Source organism: Odocoileus virginianus, chromosome X, assembly GCF_023699985.2.
Source record: "Odocoileus virginianus isolate 20LAN1187 ecotype Illinois chromosome X, Ovbor_1.2, whole genome shotgun sequence".
Lineage (NCBI taxonomy): Eukaryota > Metazoa > Chordata > Mammalia > Artiodactyla > Cervidae > Odocoileus > Odocoileus virginianus.
Window position 1 is genome coordinate 37,034,091 of NC_069708.1, and position 21,962 is coordinate 37,056,052.

General features: G+C 36.8%; 1 protein-coding gene across 4 annotated transcripts in view; it reads right to left on the minus strand.

Annotated features, from left to right (window-relative positions):
* HDX (highly divergent homeobox) overlaps positions 1 to 21,962 on the minus strand; it is a 206,092-nt gene that overhangs the window by 72,907 nt on the left and 111,223 nt on the right. For all 4 annotated transcript variants that reach the window (XM_070461781.1, XM_020880858.2, XM_020880857.2 and 1 more), the window contains one exon: positions 4,436 to 4,582. In XM_070461781.1, coding sequence (XP_070317882.1) covers positions 4,436 to 4,582 — 147 coding nt within the window. The remainder of the gene's footprint in view (positions 1 to 4,435; positions 4,583 to 21,962) is intronic.

Sequence of the window (21,962 nt, forward strand, 5' to 3'; positions counted from 1 at the left end):
TTATGGTGCTTTACACTTATTATCCACATATATTATTATTATCTCAAAACAACCCTTTATTATATTAAGTCCATTTACTGTGAACTGAAGCACAGAGACATTAACATTTTGATCATGCTAATTTGCAAATTCCTAAGGAGAGCTGTGTTTTTCTCATGGCATCTAGAAGAGTTCGGGTATATAATAAGTGCTCAGTTTACCTTTGGTGAGTGAGTAAGTCAATAAATAATCGACTCTAACCTGGGAAACACTCCAAATTAAAGAAATATATGCACATAGTAACAGTCAATGAAGTTAGAAGGAAAATGCGCCATTTGCTTCCTAGAATTTTTTTTTTTAGAATTTTTAGAGTTATAAACTATTACAAGAAAACGTGAATCCAAAATTTTCACATTATTCCACAAGTAATGGTTAACTAGATATCCTGAGGCAAAGTTCATTTTGGTGATCAATAATTATAATGTCTATTAGACTTAAAAACATCTACATAGTTTCTCCCAATATCTCAGGAATATATTTATCTGGCAAACATATTATTGTCTGCAGTTTATCTACCTAATAATAAAAAACAGTTCTCTTAAAACACATCATCTTTTCAAAGTTTCTTTCTTCCATGAGCAAGCTGCATTTTGAAAAATCCCTAAAAACAAAAGGATAGTAAGCAGTTCACTGTTCTTTCCCCTAATAGAAGTTTTTCTTTTTTAATTGAAGGATAATTGTTTTACAGAATTTTGTCATTTTCTGTCAAACATCAACATGAATCAGCCATAGGTGTACATATGTTCCCTCCCTCTTGATATAAGTTTTAACTGGCCACAGACAAGAAGAAAATAGTAATACTTCTTCCTTTTTCTCTCTGTTAGCGTTTTCTATAGGGATAAAGGTTTCTGCACAGTCAATGGCTTTGGCCATTTTTAACATCAATTATGCCTAAAACTCTTTTATATCAAATAAAATCCTAGCTAGGAATCCTGTGGTTATCTTTCATTTCAGGAGAGTATGTTTTCAGTAATATTTTGTCTCTGTGTCTCCTCTCCTGGAGTATGGAGTCTCAAGGAACCAGTATGACAATCCAAGGAGTCTGAAAGCTGCTTTCATGGTACATAGAGTTTATAGTATCAGTGATAGATTGAATAAGAACAACAACAACAACAAAAAAAAAAACTCAGTGGAAAATTTGGAAGATAAATTTGAAGATACCTTATTGAAAGTATAACAAAAGAATGAACAGATTGAAAATGGAAATCTCAGGGTAACAGTTGTGCTCCAGGTGCAGAGTAATCAATTCAAGTTGGAGCATATCGGAAGATTCCAGGAAAAATTTCTTTAAGATGATAAAATTGTTACACTACCAAATGTGTATGAATATACTGAAAGGAGATATGTACAAGTGGGGAAGTGTATCAGGATAAATTAGTAGTCAGTACCTAGAAAATTAGCAAGCAAATATACAAAAACCAAAAAATAATTAAATAATAGACTTCAAGGAAACAAAATAATACTATGCAGAAAAGGACAAAAATATTATACTACATAAGACAAATGGTAATGTATTTACATAGTCATAATAATGTTAACACTGAATATCAAACCAACTAAAATTATGAAGTAATTATAATGTGAGAGTAAGAAGAGAAGAAATATACATTTAGGTGAAAAGGATCAATGAAGAGATCTTGAAAGAGTTAGAATACCTTGCATTTCATAGTAAAATATCAATCAGCAATGCCTAACACTGAAAAAAATCAAGAAACAGTGATATACACAGAAGAAACTGCTAGGTGTTCTCCAATATATTTATCCCTCATCCAACATAATAGAAAGTTTAGTTGGGCACATGGATCTCCATAATGTAGCTACATTTGCTGTTTTCCTTGCAGTTAAATATGACCATGTGACTCATCTTTAGCCAATGGGATTTAAGTGAACGTATCTTGTAGCAGTTTCTGGGAATTCCTTCTAAAAGATAGCTGGTACACACTTTTGTCCCTTCTTTCTCCTCACCTCTGTCATGCTACCTGAACCATAAATGTCATGATTTTGGACCTTGAGGACAAGAGCTACATCATAGGGATAGCAGAATGGAAGATGGAAGGCATCAGAATCTCTGAGGACTTCACAGGGCAGAACTGCCATGCCAGATCTAGATGTGTACATGGACTTGAAATATCTTGTTTAAAATATTTTAAAATAAATGCCTATTTATTTTGAGTCTTTTTGTTATTCACAGCAAAACATAATTCTAGTTAATAAAGAATTATTCACAGATAGAGGTAAATACCAAAGGAATCATCTAAAGGGTGGAAATAATTGATTCTGGCTGCCACAAAATGGTAGGACGGGAGAAATAAAGATTGTTAGTTTTGTAGCAAGTTCTACAGAACTTAACTCCTTAAGCTATGGGTGTATATAATTTTAATTAAAAACAATGACAACAAAAACACCTTCTCTGTTTTTCCATAATTGTGGCATTCACTTAGACTCCACATACCATGGTCCCACTCCAATTTCTCTTCAGTCACCTATATTCTTTTGTTATCTCTTTTGCTAGACTTCAAGCTCCTTAGAAATTGGGTGTGTCTAATGTATTACTATTTCCCAGTTCATATGTATAACACATAGCATGCTCTGTCCATGAAATCTCAAAGAGTCAGACACAACTTCGTGATTAAACAGCAGCAGCATGCTCAGTAAATACAGGATTTCATTTGACTTCTCATCTGAATCCTAAAAAAATAAAAAGCAAAGGTCTGAGCATGACAGTATTTATTTTGAGAATATTATTTATTTTTAGCAATATGCTCTGATTTTCCCCTATATTTCTCCCTCTTTATTCATGTATATATGTATGAGAAAATATTTCCTCCTCTGGAAGAGTTCTGTATTGTTTTTTTCCTTTAATAGTAGTTACCTCTTGATTTTCTGGAATGATCCTTCAGTGTGAGCTGAAGACTACATTTACTTGCACACAAGAGCCAGCTGTTAGCATTTCTTCTGAAGACTCTTAAGAGTCCGTTGGACTGCAAGGAGATCAAACCATCCTACAGGAAATCAATCCTGAATATTCATTGGAAGGTCTGATGCTGAAGCTGAAACTCCAATACTTTGGCCACCTGATGCAAAGAACTGACTCACTGGAAAAGACCCTCATGCTGGGAAAGATTTGAAGGCGGGAAGAGAAGTGGACAACAGAGGATGAGATGGTTGGATGGTATCACCGACTCAATAGACATGAGTTTGAGTAAACTCCAGAAGTTGGTGATGGACAGAGAGGCCTGATGTCCATGGGGTTGCAGAGAGTCGGACATGACCAAGCAACAGAACTGAACTGAACTGAACTAATACCACATGGGCTTCCCTGGTGACTCAGCTGGTAAAGAATCTGCCTGCTATGTGGGAGACCTAGGTGCTGGGAAAGTGGCAGTTGCATATTAAGGAGTGAAATTAGAACACTGATGTAAGACTTGGACTATAAAGAAAGCTGACCACCGAAGAATTGATGTTTTTGAACTGTGGTGTTGGAGAAGACTCGTGAGTGTCCCTTGGACTGCAAGGAGATCCAACCAGTCCAGTGATAGTTAGACTATAAAGAAAGCTGAGGGCTGAAGAATTGATGCTTTTGAACTGTGGTGTTGGAGATCTCCTGGAGAATGGAAAGTTTACCCACTGCAGTATTCTGGCCTGGAGAATTCCATGGACTGTCTGGGGTTGCAGAGTCAGAAACCACACACAAAAATAAATTCAATGGATTAAAGACCTAAATTTAAGGATGGATACTCTAAAACTCTTGGAAAAAAACATACGCAGATACTCTGACATAAATCACAGCAAGCTTTTTATCAATCTACCTCCTAGAGTAATGAAAATAAAAACCAAAATAAACAAATGGCACCTAATTAAACTTAAGTGCTTTTGCACAGCAAAGGAAACTATAAACAACATGAAAAGACAAACCTCAGAATGGGAGAAAATATTTTCAAACAAAGCACCTGACACTGGGAAGACCCAGAGGGATCGGGTGGAGAGGGAGGTGAGAGGGGGGACCGGGATGGGGAATACATGTAAATCCATGGCTAATTCATTTCAATGTATGACAAAAACTACTGTAATGATGTAAAGTAATTAGCCTCCAACTAATAAAAATAAATGAAAAAAAAAAAAACTCAATATCCAAACAAAGCACCTGACAAAGAATTCATCTCCAAAATGTACAAACCTCTCGTGCATCTCAATATCTCAAAAAAAAAAAAAAAAGACCCAATCAAAAAATGGACAGATGTTATAAGTAGCTATTTCTCCAATGAAGACATGCAGGTAGCCAGAAAAGCACATGAAAAGATGTTCAACATCACTAGTTATTAGAGAAACACAAATGATGAAATTTTTAATATGACACTCATCAACTACAACATGAAAATTACTGAAAATCCCTTACCCGAACTATTTCACAGTCAACATTTAATTCCGTTGCAACTGCTTCAATTTTTTCTCGACAAACAGAGCCAAGGCTGGTCATGCCATTATCCCAGTACTTCTTAAGAGTGGCTAAGTCTTGGTCACTGAACTGAGTGCGATCTTGTAGCTGTAAAGAACATTTTCAAAAATTAGAATAATCAATAATCAAATATTAAAGGGCATCATCAGAGGAAGATGTGCTAGGTTACTTTCAATGCATAAATTAATTTCATAATTCTTGCTCTGTGTTTCCCCATTCTGAAATGGACATTTTCATGGTATTTATTTCTGTGAGATGAACATGTGCTAGAATAAAATGGGTAAAAAAAGTTAACTGATAGTAATTAAGCAATACTGATTTAAAATGGTTGTAATCACACAAATAATACAGGTAATTGTAGAAGATATAAATGCATTTTTAAAAGAAGATAATTTAAATCACTAACCATCCTGGAAATTACATATTTTAATTATAATTATATTCTCTCAAACTTTTCTCTATAATACATATATTCACACTCACACTACATATATTAAAAACTACCAGAGTTGAGATCATGTCACAGTGCTGTCTTTTGATAAATTAATCTAGATTTACTATAGGTAAGCTCCACTTAATGTTATAATTAATTAAAATGTTAAATAAGAGAAATGCAAGAAGATAATGTTCTTTTATTTATTTTTTTTCATTTATTTTTATTAGTTGGAGGCTAATTACTTTACAATATTGTAGTGGTTTTTGCCATACATTGACATGAATCAGCCATGGATTTACATGTGTTCCCCATCCCGATCCCCCTTCCCACCTCCCTCCCCATCACATCCCTCTGGGTCTTCCCAGTTAACCAGCCCTGAGCACTTGTCTCATGCATCCAACCTGGGCTTGTGGTCTGTTTCACCCTTGATAGTATACTTGTTTCAATGCTATTCTCTCAGAACATCCCAACCTCACCTTCTCCCACAGAGTCCTAAAGTCTGTTCTGTACATCTGTGTCTCTTTTTCTGTTTTGCATATTGGGTTATCGTTACCATCTTTTTAAATTCCATATATATATGTTAGTATACTGTATTGGTCTTTATCTTTCTGGCTTACTTCACTTTGTATAATGGGCTCCAGTTTCATCCATCTCATTAGAACTGATTCAAATGCATTCTTTTTAATGGCTGAGTAATATTCCATTGTGTATATGTACCACAGCTTCCTTATCCATTCATCTGCTGATGGGCATCTAGGTTGCTTCCATGTCCTGGCAATTATAAACAGTGCTGCGATGAACATTGGGGTGCACATGTCTCTTTCAGATCTAGTTTCCTTGGTGTGTATGTCCAGGAGAGGTATTGTTGGGTCATAAGGCAGTTCTATTTCCAGTTTTTTAAGGAATCTCCACACTGTTCTCCATAGTGGCTGTACCAGTTTGCATTCCCACCAACAGTGTAAGAGGGTTCCCTTCTCTCCACACCCTCTCTAGTATTTATTGCTTGTAGACTTTTAGATAGCAGCCATCATCAAGACAATATGGTACTGGCACAAAGACAGAAATATAGATCAATGGAACAGAATTGAAAGCCCAGAGATAAATCCATGTACCTATAGACACCTTATCTTTGACAAAGGAGGCAAGGATATACAATGGAAAAAAGACAACCTCTTTAACAAGTGGTGCTGGGAAAACTGGTCAACCACTTGTAAAAGAATGAAACTAGAACACCTTCTAACACCATACACAAAAATAAACTCAAAATGGATTAAAGATCTAAATGTAAAACCAGAAACTATAAAACTCCTAGAGGAGAACATAGGCAAAACACTCTCTGACATAAATCACAGCAGGATCCGCTATGACCTCCCAGAATATTGGAAATAAAAGCAAAAATAAATAAATGGGACCTAATTAAAATTAAAAGCTTTTGCACAACAAAGAAAACTATAAGCAAGGTGAAAAGACAGCCCTCAGAATGGGAGAAAATAATAGCAAACGAAGCAACAGACAAAGGATTCATCTCAAAAGTATACAAGCAGCTCCTGCAGCTCAATTCCAGAAAAAAATAAATGACCCAATCAAAAAATGGGCCAAAGAACTAAACAGACATTTCTCCAAAGAAGACATACAGATGGCTAACAAACACATGAAAAGATGCTCAACATCACTCATTATTAGAGAAATGTAAATCAAAACCACAACGAGATAATGTTCTTTTAAAAGAACAATCACATTTATGCCTTCAGAAAGTTTCAGAATAAGCCTGTCTTTTTAATTTTTAGCTTTTTTTAAACCAAGTAACTATGGACTTTATATATGGTTTTAATTCAATGAACCCTAGGGGCATCTCTAAGAACTAAGAAGCATGATAGAATAATGACCTTTATTTGTGAATAAGAAGACATGTAAAGAAAGATCAAAGGACTTATTCAACAGGGCACAGAGATATCATGGCAGTTAGAAATAGACATATATCTGATTTTTTTCTAGTAGTTTTATCCCTATGATGTCTCCAATTATTTCAAGGAGTAGTTAAAAAATCTAAAAATTAACTGATTAAAAATATATACCCTGTAAAATCCTGTATGAGTATATGCGTGTTTGTGATGAAAGAGTGAGAGTGATGTGAAGGAGAGTTGCAAAAAACCTATGAGAGTGAATGAGTAGAGAATAAAAGTGTCAAATCATGGCATGAAGTAAGGTTCTGTTGCTGCCTTCTGCCTAAGAATAAATGATCTGGTCCCACACAGAGGTTAGACTTTAAAACCTTCTTAGACATAAACAGTTTTGAACATTTCCTCCCTAACTGAAATTTAATATGGAACTCTCTTCTAAATTCAATTCAGGTAACAATGAAAGATAATGTATAAAACATGTAAACCATACTTAACAGAGTTATCAGAGCTAATACTGATATAATAATAAACAGGTGCAAGTTTGTTTTAAAGCTACAGTTTTTTAAAACAAATTTTAGCTATCAGGATGAAAAAGCAATATATGAATTCTCAGTTTACTACCAAGAAAATGAAGTTAGACTGTATAGTTAACATATGTCTCTCAGTAAGACATATAATATAGCTTTTCTTTGTGTGTTAATGAATTTCAATACCACCTAACTGTCTTCTCCCTGCTATAGTTAAAAACAAACAAACCCTGATTAGTAACATCTATTACAAGTACTAGTAAGAAATTACATGTTTACAATAAAAGAATCAAAGCATGTCATCCAAGTTTTTTTTAATCAAGTAAAATAACGATCAAGTTATTTATAACATAAAAATTTTATGTGTCTTTCCTATATCGGAGTTTGGCAAGATGGCAGAGTAGAAGGGCGGTGCTCATCTTCTCCTGCAAGAACACCAAAATCAGAACTAACTGCCGAACAACCATCGACAGGAAGCTGTTGGAACCCACCAAAAAAAGATACTCCACATCCAAGGACAAAGGAGAACCAGTCACAACACGCTGGGAGGGGCACAATCATGTTTAAAATCAAGCTTCACACCTGCCAGAGACTCTTGGAGGGCATAAACAAAACCCTGTGGGCACTAGGATCCAGTGAAAGGAGCAGTGACCCCCCCACAAGCGAGAGTCATATCTGTCTGTGAGTGTTTGAAGCCCTCCTGTGGAAGCATGGGTCAGCAGTGGCCTGCTGCGGGGACAGGGCACTGGCAGCAGCAGTCCTGGGAGGCAGAGTGTGATGTATAAGTTCTCTTGGAGGAGATCACCATTAGCCCCACAACAGAGCCTCTGGGTGGGTGATCCACAAACTAGAGAACAATAATACCAAAGAAATTTTTGCACTGTTACAAAAGTTCTAGGCTCCACAACAGACTTCCCAAGCAGGGGATCTGGCAAATCAACTGAGAATCCTCAGTTGAATTTGACTTTGGTGGTCAGCAGGATTTGATTACAGAACTTCCACAGGACTGAGGGAAATAAGAGACTCTTGGAGGGCACAAAAAAAAAACGAGAGGAATTAGAGATCAAATTGCCAACACCCATTGGATCATAGAAAATGGGAGGGAAAGTTTCAAAGGAATTACAGAAAAAAACATCTGCTTCATTGACAATGCAAAGCCTTTGACTGTGTGGATCACAACAGTCAATCGGAATACCAGACCACCTTACTTGCCTCCTGATAAAGCTCTATGCAGGTCAAGAAGCAAAAGTTAGAACTGGGCTTGGAACAACAGACTGGTTCCAAATTGGGAAGGGAGTACATCAAGGCTCTATATTGTCACCCTGCTTATTTAACTTCTATGCAGAGTACATCATGCGAAATGCTGGGCTGGATGAAGCACAAGCTGGAATCGAGATTGCTGAGAGAAATATAAATAACGTCAGATATAAGATGACACCACTCTAATGGTATAAAGTGAAGAGTAACTAAGGAGCCTCTTGACGAAGGTGAAAAAAGAGTGAATAAGCTGGCTTAAAACTCAACATTCAAGAAAACTAAGATCATGGCATCTGGTTCCATCATTTCATGGCAATAAATGGGGAAACAATGGAAAAAGTGACAGACTTTATTTTCTTGGGTTCTCAAATCACTGAAGATGGTGACTGCAGCCATGAAATTAAAAGACACTTTCTTCTTAGAAGAATAGTTATGACCAACCTAGATAGCATATTAAAAAGCAAAGACATTGCTTTGCCAACAAAGGTCCATATAGTCAAAGCTATGATTTTTATCTTTTCCAGTAGTCATGTACGGATATGAGGGTTAGACCATAAAGAAGGATGAGTGCTGAAGAATTCATGCTTTTGAACTGTGGCACTGGAGAAGACTCTTGAGAGTCCCTTGGACTGCAAGGAGATCCAATCAGTCAATCCTAAAGGAAATCAGTCCTGAATATTCATTGGAAGGACTGATGCTGAGGCTAAAGCCCCAATACTTTCGCCACCTGATGCAAAGTGCTGACTCATTGGAAAAGACTCTGATGCTGGGAAAGATTGAGGGCAGGAGGAGAAGGGGGACACCAGAGGATGAGATGGTTGGATGGCATCACCAACTCGATGGACATGATTTTGAGCAAGCTCTGGGAGTTGGTGATGGACAGGGAAGCCTGGTGTGCTGCCTTCTGTGTGAGTCACAAAGAGTCAGATGAGACTAAGCAACTGAAAATCTCCTTTATTGTTTGTACAATAGTTATGGGGTTGAAATTTTCAAAACCAGAGAGCAAAATTAATGGGAGCATGGTTCTAGGTAGACTGAAATAATTCATAATAACAGCCAGCATGAATATTCCCATATTTTTCCATTGCACCAAATTCTCCACTGCAAGCTAGCTTACATTATTGTCGAAATGGAAAGAATAATGAACAGAACACTGAACACACTCAGCAAGTTAATTTGTAACTCATTTAAAGGACATCCAAAGCTGATTCATCCCTTAAATTGAACTAAATAAAACCTGATTTGACTTGTTAGAAATGTGCTAGGATCTTAGCATCAGCAATGCTAAAGGTGACCTATTATGAAAATTCCCATTAAGTAGAAGCTTATGGGGGAAAGGGAAATTATTTTTAAAACTCCTAAGAGCATATTCTAACTAAGATAATAAGTAAGGTAATAAAAATCAACTAGCATTAAAACTGAATATTCATTTAGAGAAAAAAAATGTGTATACTTAAGGTGAATACTTCCCTGAGGAAATCTGAATATGAAATCAATTTTGTCTCTTGAAGAGCTGTGAGCCTTGCTTAGTCACTCAGTCATGTCCAACTCTGAGGCCCTGGAGTATGTTGCCATTCTCTTATCCAGGGAATCTTCCTGGGATTGACCCTGGGTCTCCTGAACTGCAGGTGTTATTCTTTACTGTCTGAGCCACCAGGAAAGTCCCTTTGTCTCTCTATTGGACTTAAACCACTTTCACTTTACAAGACATCCTTCAGCCTAAACTGATGATTTAAGTGATGGAGACATATTAGTCAATTATCTTGCTGATTTTTGTGAGGAGTAACAAAGGTCTGTCTAGTCAAGGCTATGGTTTTTCCAGTGGTCATGTATGGATGTGAGAGATGGACTGTGAAGAAAGCTGAGCGCCGAAAAATTGATGCTTTTGAACTGTGGTGTTGGAGAAGACTCTTGAGAGTCCCTTGGACTGCAAGGAGATCCAACCAGTCCATCCTAAAGGAGATCAGTCCTGGGTGTTCATTGGAAGGAGTGATGCTGAAGCTGAAACTCCAATACTTTGGTCACCTCATCAGAAGAGTTGACTCATTGGAAAAGACCCTGGTACTGGGAGGGATTGGGGGCAGGAGAAGAAGGGGACGACAGAGGATGAGATGGCTGGATGGCATCACCAACTCGATGGACATGAGTTTGAGTAAACTCCGGGAGTTGGTGACGGACAGGGAGGCCTGGTGTGCTGCGATTCATGGGGTCACAAAGAGTCGGACACGACTGAGCGACTGAACTGAACATTCTAGTAACCCTGGAAATCTAGGTTAAAGCTGAGGTTTGGCCTATGTGACCAGGTAATTATTTTGATTTCACTTGGATTATATTGTAATACAACAGAAAAAAATTTTCTGGCCTCTTCACCAATTTTAAGAACATTTCAAGGAATTTAGTTCTTTGATTTTTCTTTTTAAAATAAAACTGAGTGACAAAATTCTGATATTGGGGAGCATAGATTCTTGTTTTAAGTATTTGTCTTATTAGAGTTAAATGTAGAAATGAATTATATATTTGTACTCAGAAGCAATCCTTTTGAAATGAGAACTATTAAAAATGTTAATCTCAACTAACATTTCCTTACTCCCTCAGTTTTCCATATGCTGTGGATTATTCTGTCATATCCCAATCATCAGTCCAGAGAGTAATGTATACTGTTGAGATTTCAAACTAGCTTTGTGAAAGCTTGTTCAATTTCCCTCTAGATAATGCTAGATAATGGGCTAATAGCAGGTATCATGCCTTTTTGCTTTTATTCTCATTGTAAAAATGAAAGTAATTATGTACTTGTTTAACAAATTCAAACAGAAGGATATAAAATGAGCTACAATCTCTCTTCCTTTCTTAGGTACAAACTCCCAATCCTGACACCAAAGGCAACCACTGTCAGTAGCTTCCTGAGTAAATTTCCAAGGTAAAAATGTATATACACTTAGAAAAAACAAACCAATGATACTATAAACTTAACTTTTTTCATTTATTATATTTAGAAAATTTTTCCATATCATCACTATATCATGTGTATATCCTCAAGATACCGTCAATATACTTCAATCATTTTAACTGCTACACTATATTCCATCATAAGGACACTATACAATTTACTTATGCAATTGTTATTTAATATTATCTAATTATGTCATACGGGCTACTTCAAATATTAAAAGATGATGCTGTTAAAGTGCTGCATTCAATATGCCAGCAAACTTGGAAAACTCAGACGAGGCGACAGGACTAGCAAAGGTCACTTTTCATTCCAATCCAAAGAAAACAATGCCACAGAATGTTCAAACTACAGCACAATTATACTCATCTTACATGCTAGCAAAGTAATGCTGAAAATTCTCCAAGCCAGGCTTCAACAGTACATGAACCATGAACTTCTGTATGCTCAAGTTGGATTCAGAAAAGGCAGAAGAACCAAGATCAAATTGCCAACATTGGTTCGATCATAGAAAAAGCAAGAGAGTTCCAGAAAAACATCTACTTCTGCTTCATTGATGGTGCCGAAGCCTTTGACTGTCTGGATCACAGCAAACTGTGGAAAATCCCTAAAGAGATAGGAATACCAGACCACCTTTCTTGTCTCCTGAGAAATCTGTATGCAGGTCAAGAAACAGCAGTTAGAACCAGACTTGGAACAATGGACTGATTCTAAATTGGGAAAAGAGTACATCAAGGTTCTATATTGCCACCTTTCATATTTAACTTATATGCAGAGTACATCATGCGAAATGCCAGGCTGGATGAAACACAAGTTGGAATCAAGATTGCCAGGAGAAGTATCAATAACTTCAGATACTCAGATGACACCACCCTTATGGTAGAAAGAGAAGAGGAACTAAAGAGCCTCATGCTAAAAGTGAAAGAGGAGAGTGAAAAAGAAGGCTTAAAACTGAGCATTCAATAAACTAAGATCATGGCATTTGGTCCCATCATTTCATGGCAAATAGCTGCAGAAACAATGGAAACAGTGGCAGATTTTATTTTCTTGGGCTCCAAAATCACTGCAGAGGGTGACTGCAGTCATGAAATTAAAAGAAACATGTTATTTGGAAGAAAAACTATGAGCAAACTAGACAGCATATTAAAAAGCAGAGACATTATTTTGCCCACAAAGGTCCATCTAGTCAAAGCTATGGTTTTTCCAGTTTTCATGTATGGAGACAGTGAGAGTTGGACTATAAAGAAGGCTGAGCACCAAATAATTGATGATTTTGAACTGTGGTGTTGAAGAAGACTCTTGAGAGTCCTTGGACTGCAAGGAGATCCAACCAGTCAATCCTAAAGGAAATTAGTCCTGAATCATTGATGCCTGAAGTTGAAGCTCCAATACTTTGGCCACCTGTTGCAGATAACTGACTCATTGGAAAAGACCTGATGCTGGGAAAGATTGAAGACAGGTGGAGAAGGGGACAACAGAGGATGAGATAGTTGGATGACATCACCAGTTCGATGGACCTGAATTTGAGCTAGCTCTGGGTGTTGGTGAGGGACAGGCAAGCCTGGCATGCTGCAGTCCACGGGGTCGCAAAGATTCAGACACAGCTGAGTTACTGAACAGAACTGAACTGAATTATGTTATCTAATTTAGCTATCTAATGATAGACATTAGGTGATTTTCAGGTTATTGTTATTAAAATCAATACTGAAATGGACATTCTGGTACATATCTTGCTTTATATTTGCAATTATGTATAACAGGAAATTCCAAGCCATGTGTTTCCAGTTCTTCAAGTTGACAAGGAAAGGACTCCCAACACCAGACAGATGAAACCACCATATTTATGTGAGTCACATATACTCACAGCCTGTGAAAGGAGAACACTGTATGCCATACAGGAACATATGAGAACATTGAAAACAGAATGAACAAGCAAGGGCTGTGGTGTAACCCTGAAACATGGTGAAACCTCTCTTTCCCATAGGAGGATGTGATCGACTTGTTTGAATCATTTGGGGGGCTAGCAGGGAACTGAAGCTTGCAATTCAGGGACAAATAGGCATTTGGTCTTGTCCCTGTGCTAAGGAGAGTTGTTTGAATATGGTATTTCATCTGCGGGAACAGGATGGGAAGGGGAACTTGTGTTTAGGCCATAATTCAAGGCCCTCTTGGCTTTTCCCAGATGTCAATACACAAATAATGTGGTAACTTAATTTTAGGTTTTACACCACAAAATGGAATTGGTTACCCAAAGAGTATGTGCATTTAAAATGTTTTTGTAAATATAGACAAATTGCCCTTGGATAAGGGCTGAAATATATGATAGTCCCTATTTTCCTGTATCTTTATCAATGCTAGGGATTATCCAACTTTATAATTATTACTAGTTTAGTGAAAGATTTTATCTTGCTGTTTTGATTTGTATTTCTTTAAATAAGACCAAGGGTTTTTGTATGCTTCTTAGCCTTATGAATTTATTTTTCTGAAAAATGCTTATTTAAAGTATGATGCACTTTTTTCTTTTTTTTTAATTTGTATACTCAGTGACAAGAACTGTGCTAAACATATGTTAGATGTCTTTTTTGCAAAGAAGGGTATTTTTAACCGTATGGAATATATTTTCTATGATTAGTAATATGTTGTGTAAAGTCACATGATGTGACTCTTTGTGACCCTATGGATTGTAGCTATCCAAGCTCCTCTGTTCATGGGATTCTCCAGGCAAGAATACTGAAGTGGGTTGTCATTTCTTTCTACAGGGGGTCTTCCTGATCAAGGGACTGAACCTACGTCTCCTGCACTGCAGTCAGATTCTTTACCATCTGAGTAACCAGGGAATCCCCATAGTTCTTATAATTGGCTCTATTTCTCCATTATTAATTTAAAAGTTAATAAAATTAGGGAAAAGTTAGTTAAAAATAAATCAAAGTAGGAAGTCCACATATAAGAGAACAAATGAACATATCTATAAAACAGAAATAGAGTTACAGATGTAACCTACATATGGTTATCTAGGGGTAAGGAAAGGGAGGGATACATTTGAAGATTGAGATTGTCATATACACACTACTATGGGCTTCAGTGGTAAAGAATCAGCCTGCCAATGCAGGAGATGCAGGTTTGATCCCTGAGTCAGGAAGAGCCACTGGAGAAGGAAATGGCAACCCCCTCAAGTATTCTTGCTTGGAGAATTCCATAGTCAGAGGAGACTGGCTACTCCATGGGTTTGCAAAAAACTTGGACACAACTTAGTGACTAAACAACAACACGACTATATATGAAATAGATAACTAATAAATACCTACTGTATAGCACAAGAAAGTCTACTCACTACTCTGTAAAGGCCTATATGAGATAGAATCTAAAAAAGAATGACTATATATATAAAATTCACATTGTTGTACACCTGAAACTAACACATTGAAAATCAACTAGACTGCAAGGGACTAGATCTGATAGACAGAGTGTCTGATGAACTATGGATGAAGATTCGTGACATTGTACAGGAGACAGGGATCAAGAACATGCCCATTGAAAAGAAATGCCAAAAGGCAAAATGGTTGTCTGAAGAGGCCTTACAAATAGCTGTGAAAAGAAGAGAAGCAAAAAGCAAAGGAGAAAAGGGAAGATATACCCATTTGACCACAGAGTTCCAAAGAATAGCAAGGAGAGAAAAGAAAGCCTTCCTCAGTGATCAGTGCAAAGAAAGAGGAAAACAAAAAATGGGAAAGATTAGAGATCTCTTCAAGAAAATTAGAGTACCAAGGGGACATTTGATGCAAAGATGGGCACAATAAAGGACAGAAATGCTATGGATTTAACAGAAGCAGAAGATATTAAGAAGAGGTGGCAAGAAAACACAGAAGAACTGTACAAAAAAGATTTTCATGGCCCAGATAATTACGATGGGGTGATCACTCACCTAGAGCCAGACATCCTGGAATGTGAGGTCAACTGGACCTTAGGAAGCATCAGTACAAACAAAGCTAGTGGGTGGGAGTGATGGAATTCCTGTTGAGCTATTTCAAATCATAAAAGATGCTGCTGTTAAAGTGCTGCATTCACTATGCCAGCAACTTTGGAAAACTCAGCAGTGGCCACAGGACTGGAAAAGGTCAGTTTTCATTCCAGAAACAGATCACCAGCCCAGGTTGGATGCATGAGACAAGTGCTCGGGGCTGGTGCACTGGGAAGACCCAGAGGAATCGGGTGGAGAGGGAGGTGGGAGGGGGGATCAGGATGAGGAATACATGTAAATCCATGGCTGATTCATGTCAGTGTATGGCAAAAACCACTACAATATTATAAAGTAATTAGCCTGCAACTAATAAAAATAAATGGAAAAAAAATAAATTAAAAAGAATGGCAATGCCAAAGAATGTCCAAACTACTGCACAATTGCACTAATCTCACATGCTAGTAAAGTAATGCTTAAAATTCTCCAAGCCAGGCTTCAACAATATGTGAACCGTGAACTTCCAGATGTTCAAGCTGGTTTTAGAAAAGGCAGAGGAACCAGAGATCAAATTGCCAACATCTGCTGGATCATCAAAAAAGCGAGAGAGTTCCTGAAAAACACCTATTTCTGCTTTATTGACTATGCCAAAGCCTTTGACTGCGTGGATCACCACAAACTGTGGAAAGTTCTGAAAGAGATGGGAATACCAGACCACCTGACCTGCCTCTTGAGAAATCTGTATGCAGATCAAGAAGCAACAGTTAGAACTGGACATGGAACAACAGGCTGGTTTCAAATAGGAAATCGAGTATGTCAAGGCTGTATATTGTCACTCTGTTTATTTAACTTATATGTAATGTACATTATGAGAAATGCTGGGCTGGATGAAGCACAAGCTGGAATCAAGATTGCTGGGAGAAATACCAATAACCTCAGATAGGCAGATGACACCACCCTTATGGTAGAAAGTGAAGAAGAACTAAAGAGCCTCTTGATGAAAGTGAAAGGAGAGTGGAAAAGTTGGCTTAAAGCTCATCATTCAGAAAACTAAGATGGTGGCATCTGGTCCCATCACTCCATGGCAAATAGATGGGGAAACAGTGGAATACTTTAGTATTTTGCGCTCCAAAATGACTGAAGATGGTGCCTGCAGCCATGCAATTAAAAGATGTTTACTCCTTGAAAGAAAGGTTATGACCAACCAAGACAGCATATTAAAAAGCAGAGACATTACTTTGCAAACAAAGGTCTGTCTAGCCAAGGCTATGGTTTTTCCTTTAGTCATGTATGGATGTGAGAGTTGGACTATAAAGAAAGCTGAGGGCCAAAGAATTGATGCTTTTGAACTGTGGTATTGGAGAGTCCCTTGGACTGCAAAGAGATCCAACCAGTCCATCCTAAATGAACTCAGTCCTGAATATTCATTGGAAGGACTGATGTTGAAGCTAAAACTCTAATACTTTGGCCATCTGATTGGAAGAACTGACTCATTTGAAAAGACCCTGATGCTGTGAAAAATTTAAGGTGGGAGGAGATGTGGGTGACAGAGGATGATGTCACCCTCTGGTTGGATGGCATCACCGACTCAATAGACATGAGTTTGAGTAAACTCCTGGAGTTGGTGATGGACAGGGAGGCCTGGTGTGCTGCAGTCCATGGGATCACAAAGAGCCTGATATGACTGAGTGACAGAAATGAACTGAATGTAGTTTGAGAGGATTCTCTTATTTTTTTTAAGTTTAAATTGGAAAATAATTGCTTTACAGTGTTGTATTGATTTCTGACATACATCAGCATGAATCAGCCATAGGTCACCTCCCTCTTTAACCTCCTTCCCACTTCCCACTGCATTCCATCCCTCTAGATTTTCACATAGTACCAGTTTGAACTCCTTGAGTCATATATCAAATTCCCACTGGCTATCTATTTTACATATGATAATGTATATATTTCTATTAGGTATAAAGTTAGACAAGTTAGACATGACCTAAAGTTAGACAAAGAGGGGAGGCCTGGCTCAAAAGATGCAAGCCGATCTCTAAACTCCATCCCAAACATACTCAGGAGAGCTCACAGATATGCTACAACATAACTACAAAGACTTTTCAACTCCTCCACATGTGCCCTAGGCACACAATGGATACAAAATGACCACAGGGGTTTCTCCAAGTAACCTTAGGCAGTTATAGGAGCCCATTAAGGACTCATGAATATTCTACACCTAATCATAACAGATGGAATTATGAGCAGACATTTGGGAAAATATAAACAATGCAGCCTGCTGTTATACAACTTATAATTGTCAATCAGCCTTGAGCATATGCCCATTTGTATTCACTTTCATTGACTTGTGGTGAGTACAAGCCCTACTTTGAACCAGGTGTAACCAAAAGGAGGAGACTGAAAATATAAAAGCAGGAAGCCAAGGGGACTTGACAGGAAGGATGAAGAGGACTCCTTTGGGAGTGTCAGACTAATAAAAAACCTGTCTGCTTGAGCTAAACTGAGCTGTAACTTATCTGTTGTTCTACACCTTTTGGTCCATTGCTCCAAATCTCTGTTGCAATGAGACAAGAACTGAGGAAGAGAAATAAACCAACCTGACATTTCCATGCTACCCTCATTGATACAGTAAAATAAGCCTGTAGATATCTCAGAATGTTCAGATTCAATAAAACAGCAAGGAAAACACAGGATCACAGAATTAGACACAAAGTGGGTAAGCATAGTAGCAAATCAGGTAGTTCAGCAGTGAGAAAAACTTACATAATTTTTCTTTATGTATTTTTCATAATTTTAATCCAATAACAGAAAGTGCTATTATATTTTCCCATGTTAAGTACATTTCTGGCATCAAATATATATATATCAAGTTATGTACACCCATACTTATATTGCAAATTAAGGCATACCTAATAAAAGCAATTTTGTATAACCTTAAGTGAGAAGAAAAAGCAGTGGTAAACCTTCCACTAGATGGGATATTTTGTCAGTCAACAATATTGGCTGTCTACGGGGTGATACATAAGTATACAGCTATACTGTTTATAAATTTACATTTGTTGTCACTAAAACTCATGTGTGGTTGAAAAGAAGTGAAGTTGCTCAGTCGTGTGTGACTCTTTGCAATCCGATGGACTGTAGCCTACTAGGCTCCTTCATCCATGGAATTTTCTAGGCAAGAATGGGTTGTCATTTCCTTCTCCAGAGGATCTTCCCGACCCAGGAATAGAATCCAGGTCTCTTTCATTGCAGGCAGATGCTTTACCCTCTGCGCCACCAGGGAAGCCCATGTGTGGTTGAGGATTCTCTAATATAAAGCAGACTTTTGTGATTTCAATTCTTCTTTTCTTTAATTTCAATGCATTGTATAGGTTCTTTTTTGTTCCTACATTCTCTTTCTCTCTTGTTTTTAACTGAACCTGCCATGACTTCATCTCTAGCAGCATCTGTACTGTCTTTCCTACAGCAGAAACCAGCTACTTATAGCAATGTTTGAATCTCATCACTCCCTCTTGCAGAATAGTCTATTGGTTATCCGTTACATTGTTGATCCTTGATTTAAAACCTCTTTATTGGTTGCCTTGGCTTCTGTAACAAAGCACCACAAACTGAGTGCCTTAAAACAAAAGAATACGTATTATCTTAACGTGACATTCTCTTTTTTAACATATCCTTATTTTACTGAACTAATGTATAACATAGACCTAAAAATGAGAATTATTCTTGTAAAATGTAACTAGGCTCCAAAAGGTTTATCAGAAGGTATGACTTTTAAGTTAGTGTTCTAACCTGAGAATGGGAAAGATTTTGCAATGAGTATAAAACAAATACAATCATAAAATTAGACATTTGATTTGCAGCATGTGAGAAATAAGACAGCTTAATTTAATTAAATATCTATAGATCAGGAAATTGTCCTGTCACTCATACTACTATCCTAAAACCCTCAGGTAAAAGAAAAGCCCATAATCATTTTTACAACTGCATTTAAAATACTTATTCCCTTAAATGACAGCATAAATATAGCTAATATCATTAAGTTGAAAAAACTTAGACCTACTTCCCTTACATTAAAGTATGCCATACAAAAATAACTTATTCATAAAGGCTGATGTTTTGAAACAGATTAACACCAAACCAAATTTTAAAAATCCATTAACGTTTTCTAAAGAATAAGAACCAGTTTAAGGAAAACCATGCCTTACCAGCCAGGATGCTCCTAACCTATTCAAGTGTGAAGGAGTGAAGAACAGAGTTATTTTGAAGAGTAGCACAATAGATTAAAAATCCAAGTTTATTTGACTGGTGTACCTTTTATTGAAAACGTTGTTTTTAAAATTTATTTATCTATTTTTTACATGGAGTTGAAATCAACTGATATGTTAAACGATACATTTTTTTAAACCATTTAAAAAACTGAAGTATGGTTAATATGCAATGCTATGTTAGTTTCAGGTATACAGCCAAGTAATTCAGTTATACATATATATATATATATATATATATATATATATATATGCATTCCTTTTCAGACTCTTTTCAAGTATAGGTTACTATAAGATATCAATTATAGTTCCCTGTGCTATACAGTAAGTCACTGCTATTTATCTATTCTTATTATCTTTTATTATTTTTAACTTCTATTTTATATTGGAGTATAATTCATTTACAATGGTGTGTTAGTTTCAAGTATACAGCCAAGTGATTCAATTCTTTTGAGAGTCCCTTGGACAGCAAGGAGGTCCAACCTGTCCATCCTAAAGGAAATCAGTCCTGAATATTCACTGGAAGGACTGATACTGAAACTGAAGCTCCAATACTTTGGCCACCTGATGCGAAGAACTGACTCACTGGAAAAGATCCTGATGCTGGGAAAGATTAGAGGTGGGAGGAGAAGGGGGCAACAGAGGATGAGCTGGTTGAATGGCACCACCAACTCTATAGACATGAGTTTGAGTAAACTCCAGGAGTTGGTGATGGACAGGGAAGCCTGGCATGCTGCAGTCCATGGGGTTGCAAAGAGTCAAACATAACTGAGAGACTAAACTGATATTTAGGTTATTACAGAGAATCAAGTAGAGTTCCCTGTGCTATACAGTAGATCCTTGTTAATTGTCTTTTTTATATATAGCAGTGTGTATGTGTTAATCCTAAACTCCTAATTTATTTCTCTCCCTGTCTCCTCCCCCCAACCCCCAATATCCCATTTTGTAACTATGTGTTTGGAAAACCTTGCTTTTATATGGGTTTCAATCCATGTTTAGAAACACCAGAATCTAATACAAAATGCAAATAAACAAAAAAATTTACTTTCTGAACCTTGAAACTTTGAATGTGATAGCTAAATAATATGTATATTAAAAATCCTAATTGCAAAATGCATTTGAATCACTTAGAAAGCTGATCATGAAAAAGCAAAAAGTAATTCTTAAAATAGTTTTGATAACTAAATTGTGACATTCTGAAAATGTGAACAGTTATATGCATTTTTTAAAGTGGTATATATAAAGTAGAAAGCTTATTTCCCAATTCTGGAATTTCCTACTCTATCTGTAGAATGATGCCATCACCATTAAAGGAAGAAAATCTTTTGGGAACAGAGATTTACACTAACAAATGTTTAGAATTAACATGAGTGTTTACAGATAACTGAAACTGAGTTAGCCAAAGGGAGAAAAGACTGTTCTTCGGTAATTTTATAATATCACACATGAATTTTGAAACATGATTTCATACCTAATAACAAACCAGAGAAATCTGCACCCAATTCAAATCTAAAAACAGCTTCCAAAAGAATGTACATTAGTTTATTGCATTCTGTAAGTAAAATTGAAAAAAAAAGAAACTCTTTTCAAGTCTACTATGCATGCATGCATGCTCAGTCACTTAGTCGTGTCTGAGTCTTTGCAACACTATGGACTGTACCCACTAGGCCCCTCTGCCCATGGAATTTTCCTGGCAAGAATACTAGAGTAGGTTGCCATTTCCTACTCCAGGGTATTTTCCTGACACAGAGATTGAAAATGCATTTCCTGTGTCTCCTGCATTGGCAGGTGGATTCTTTACCACTGAGCCACATGGGAAGCTCCAAGTCTAATATGATATTACATTAGTGTGTATCACATGCAGTTCTCACTGTTAACTTCAGTAATAAGTACTAAAAATGTTGAAAGTCATCAAGACCATAAGTCTGACTACATTTACCTGTTACTGTTGGTATTTTGTTAATTTTACATCACGTAGCTAGAAGCAACAACAATCTCAATGTTTATTCTCATATGCATCTGGTTTTAAAGCATACAGTCCTATGGACTTTGATAAGTGTAATAACAGATTTCATTTGTTTCTACTAAACTGTTAACCTGTGATTTATGTTAACTAAACTTATTGTTGATATAATTTCATGCTCTGTATATATCAAATCATTATGTTGTATAT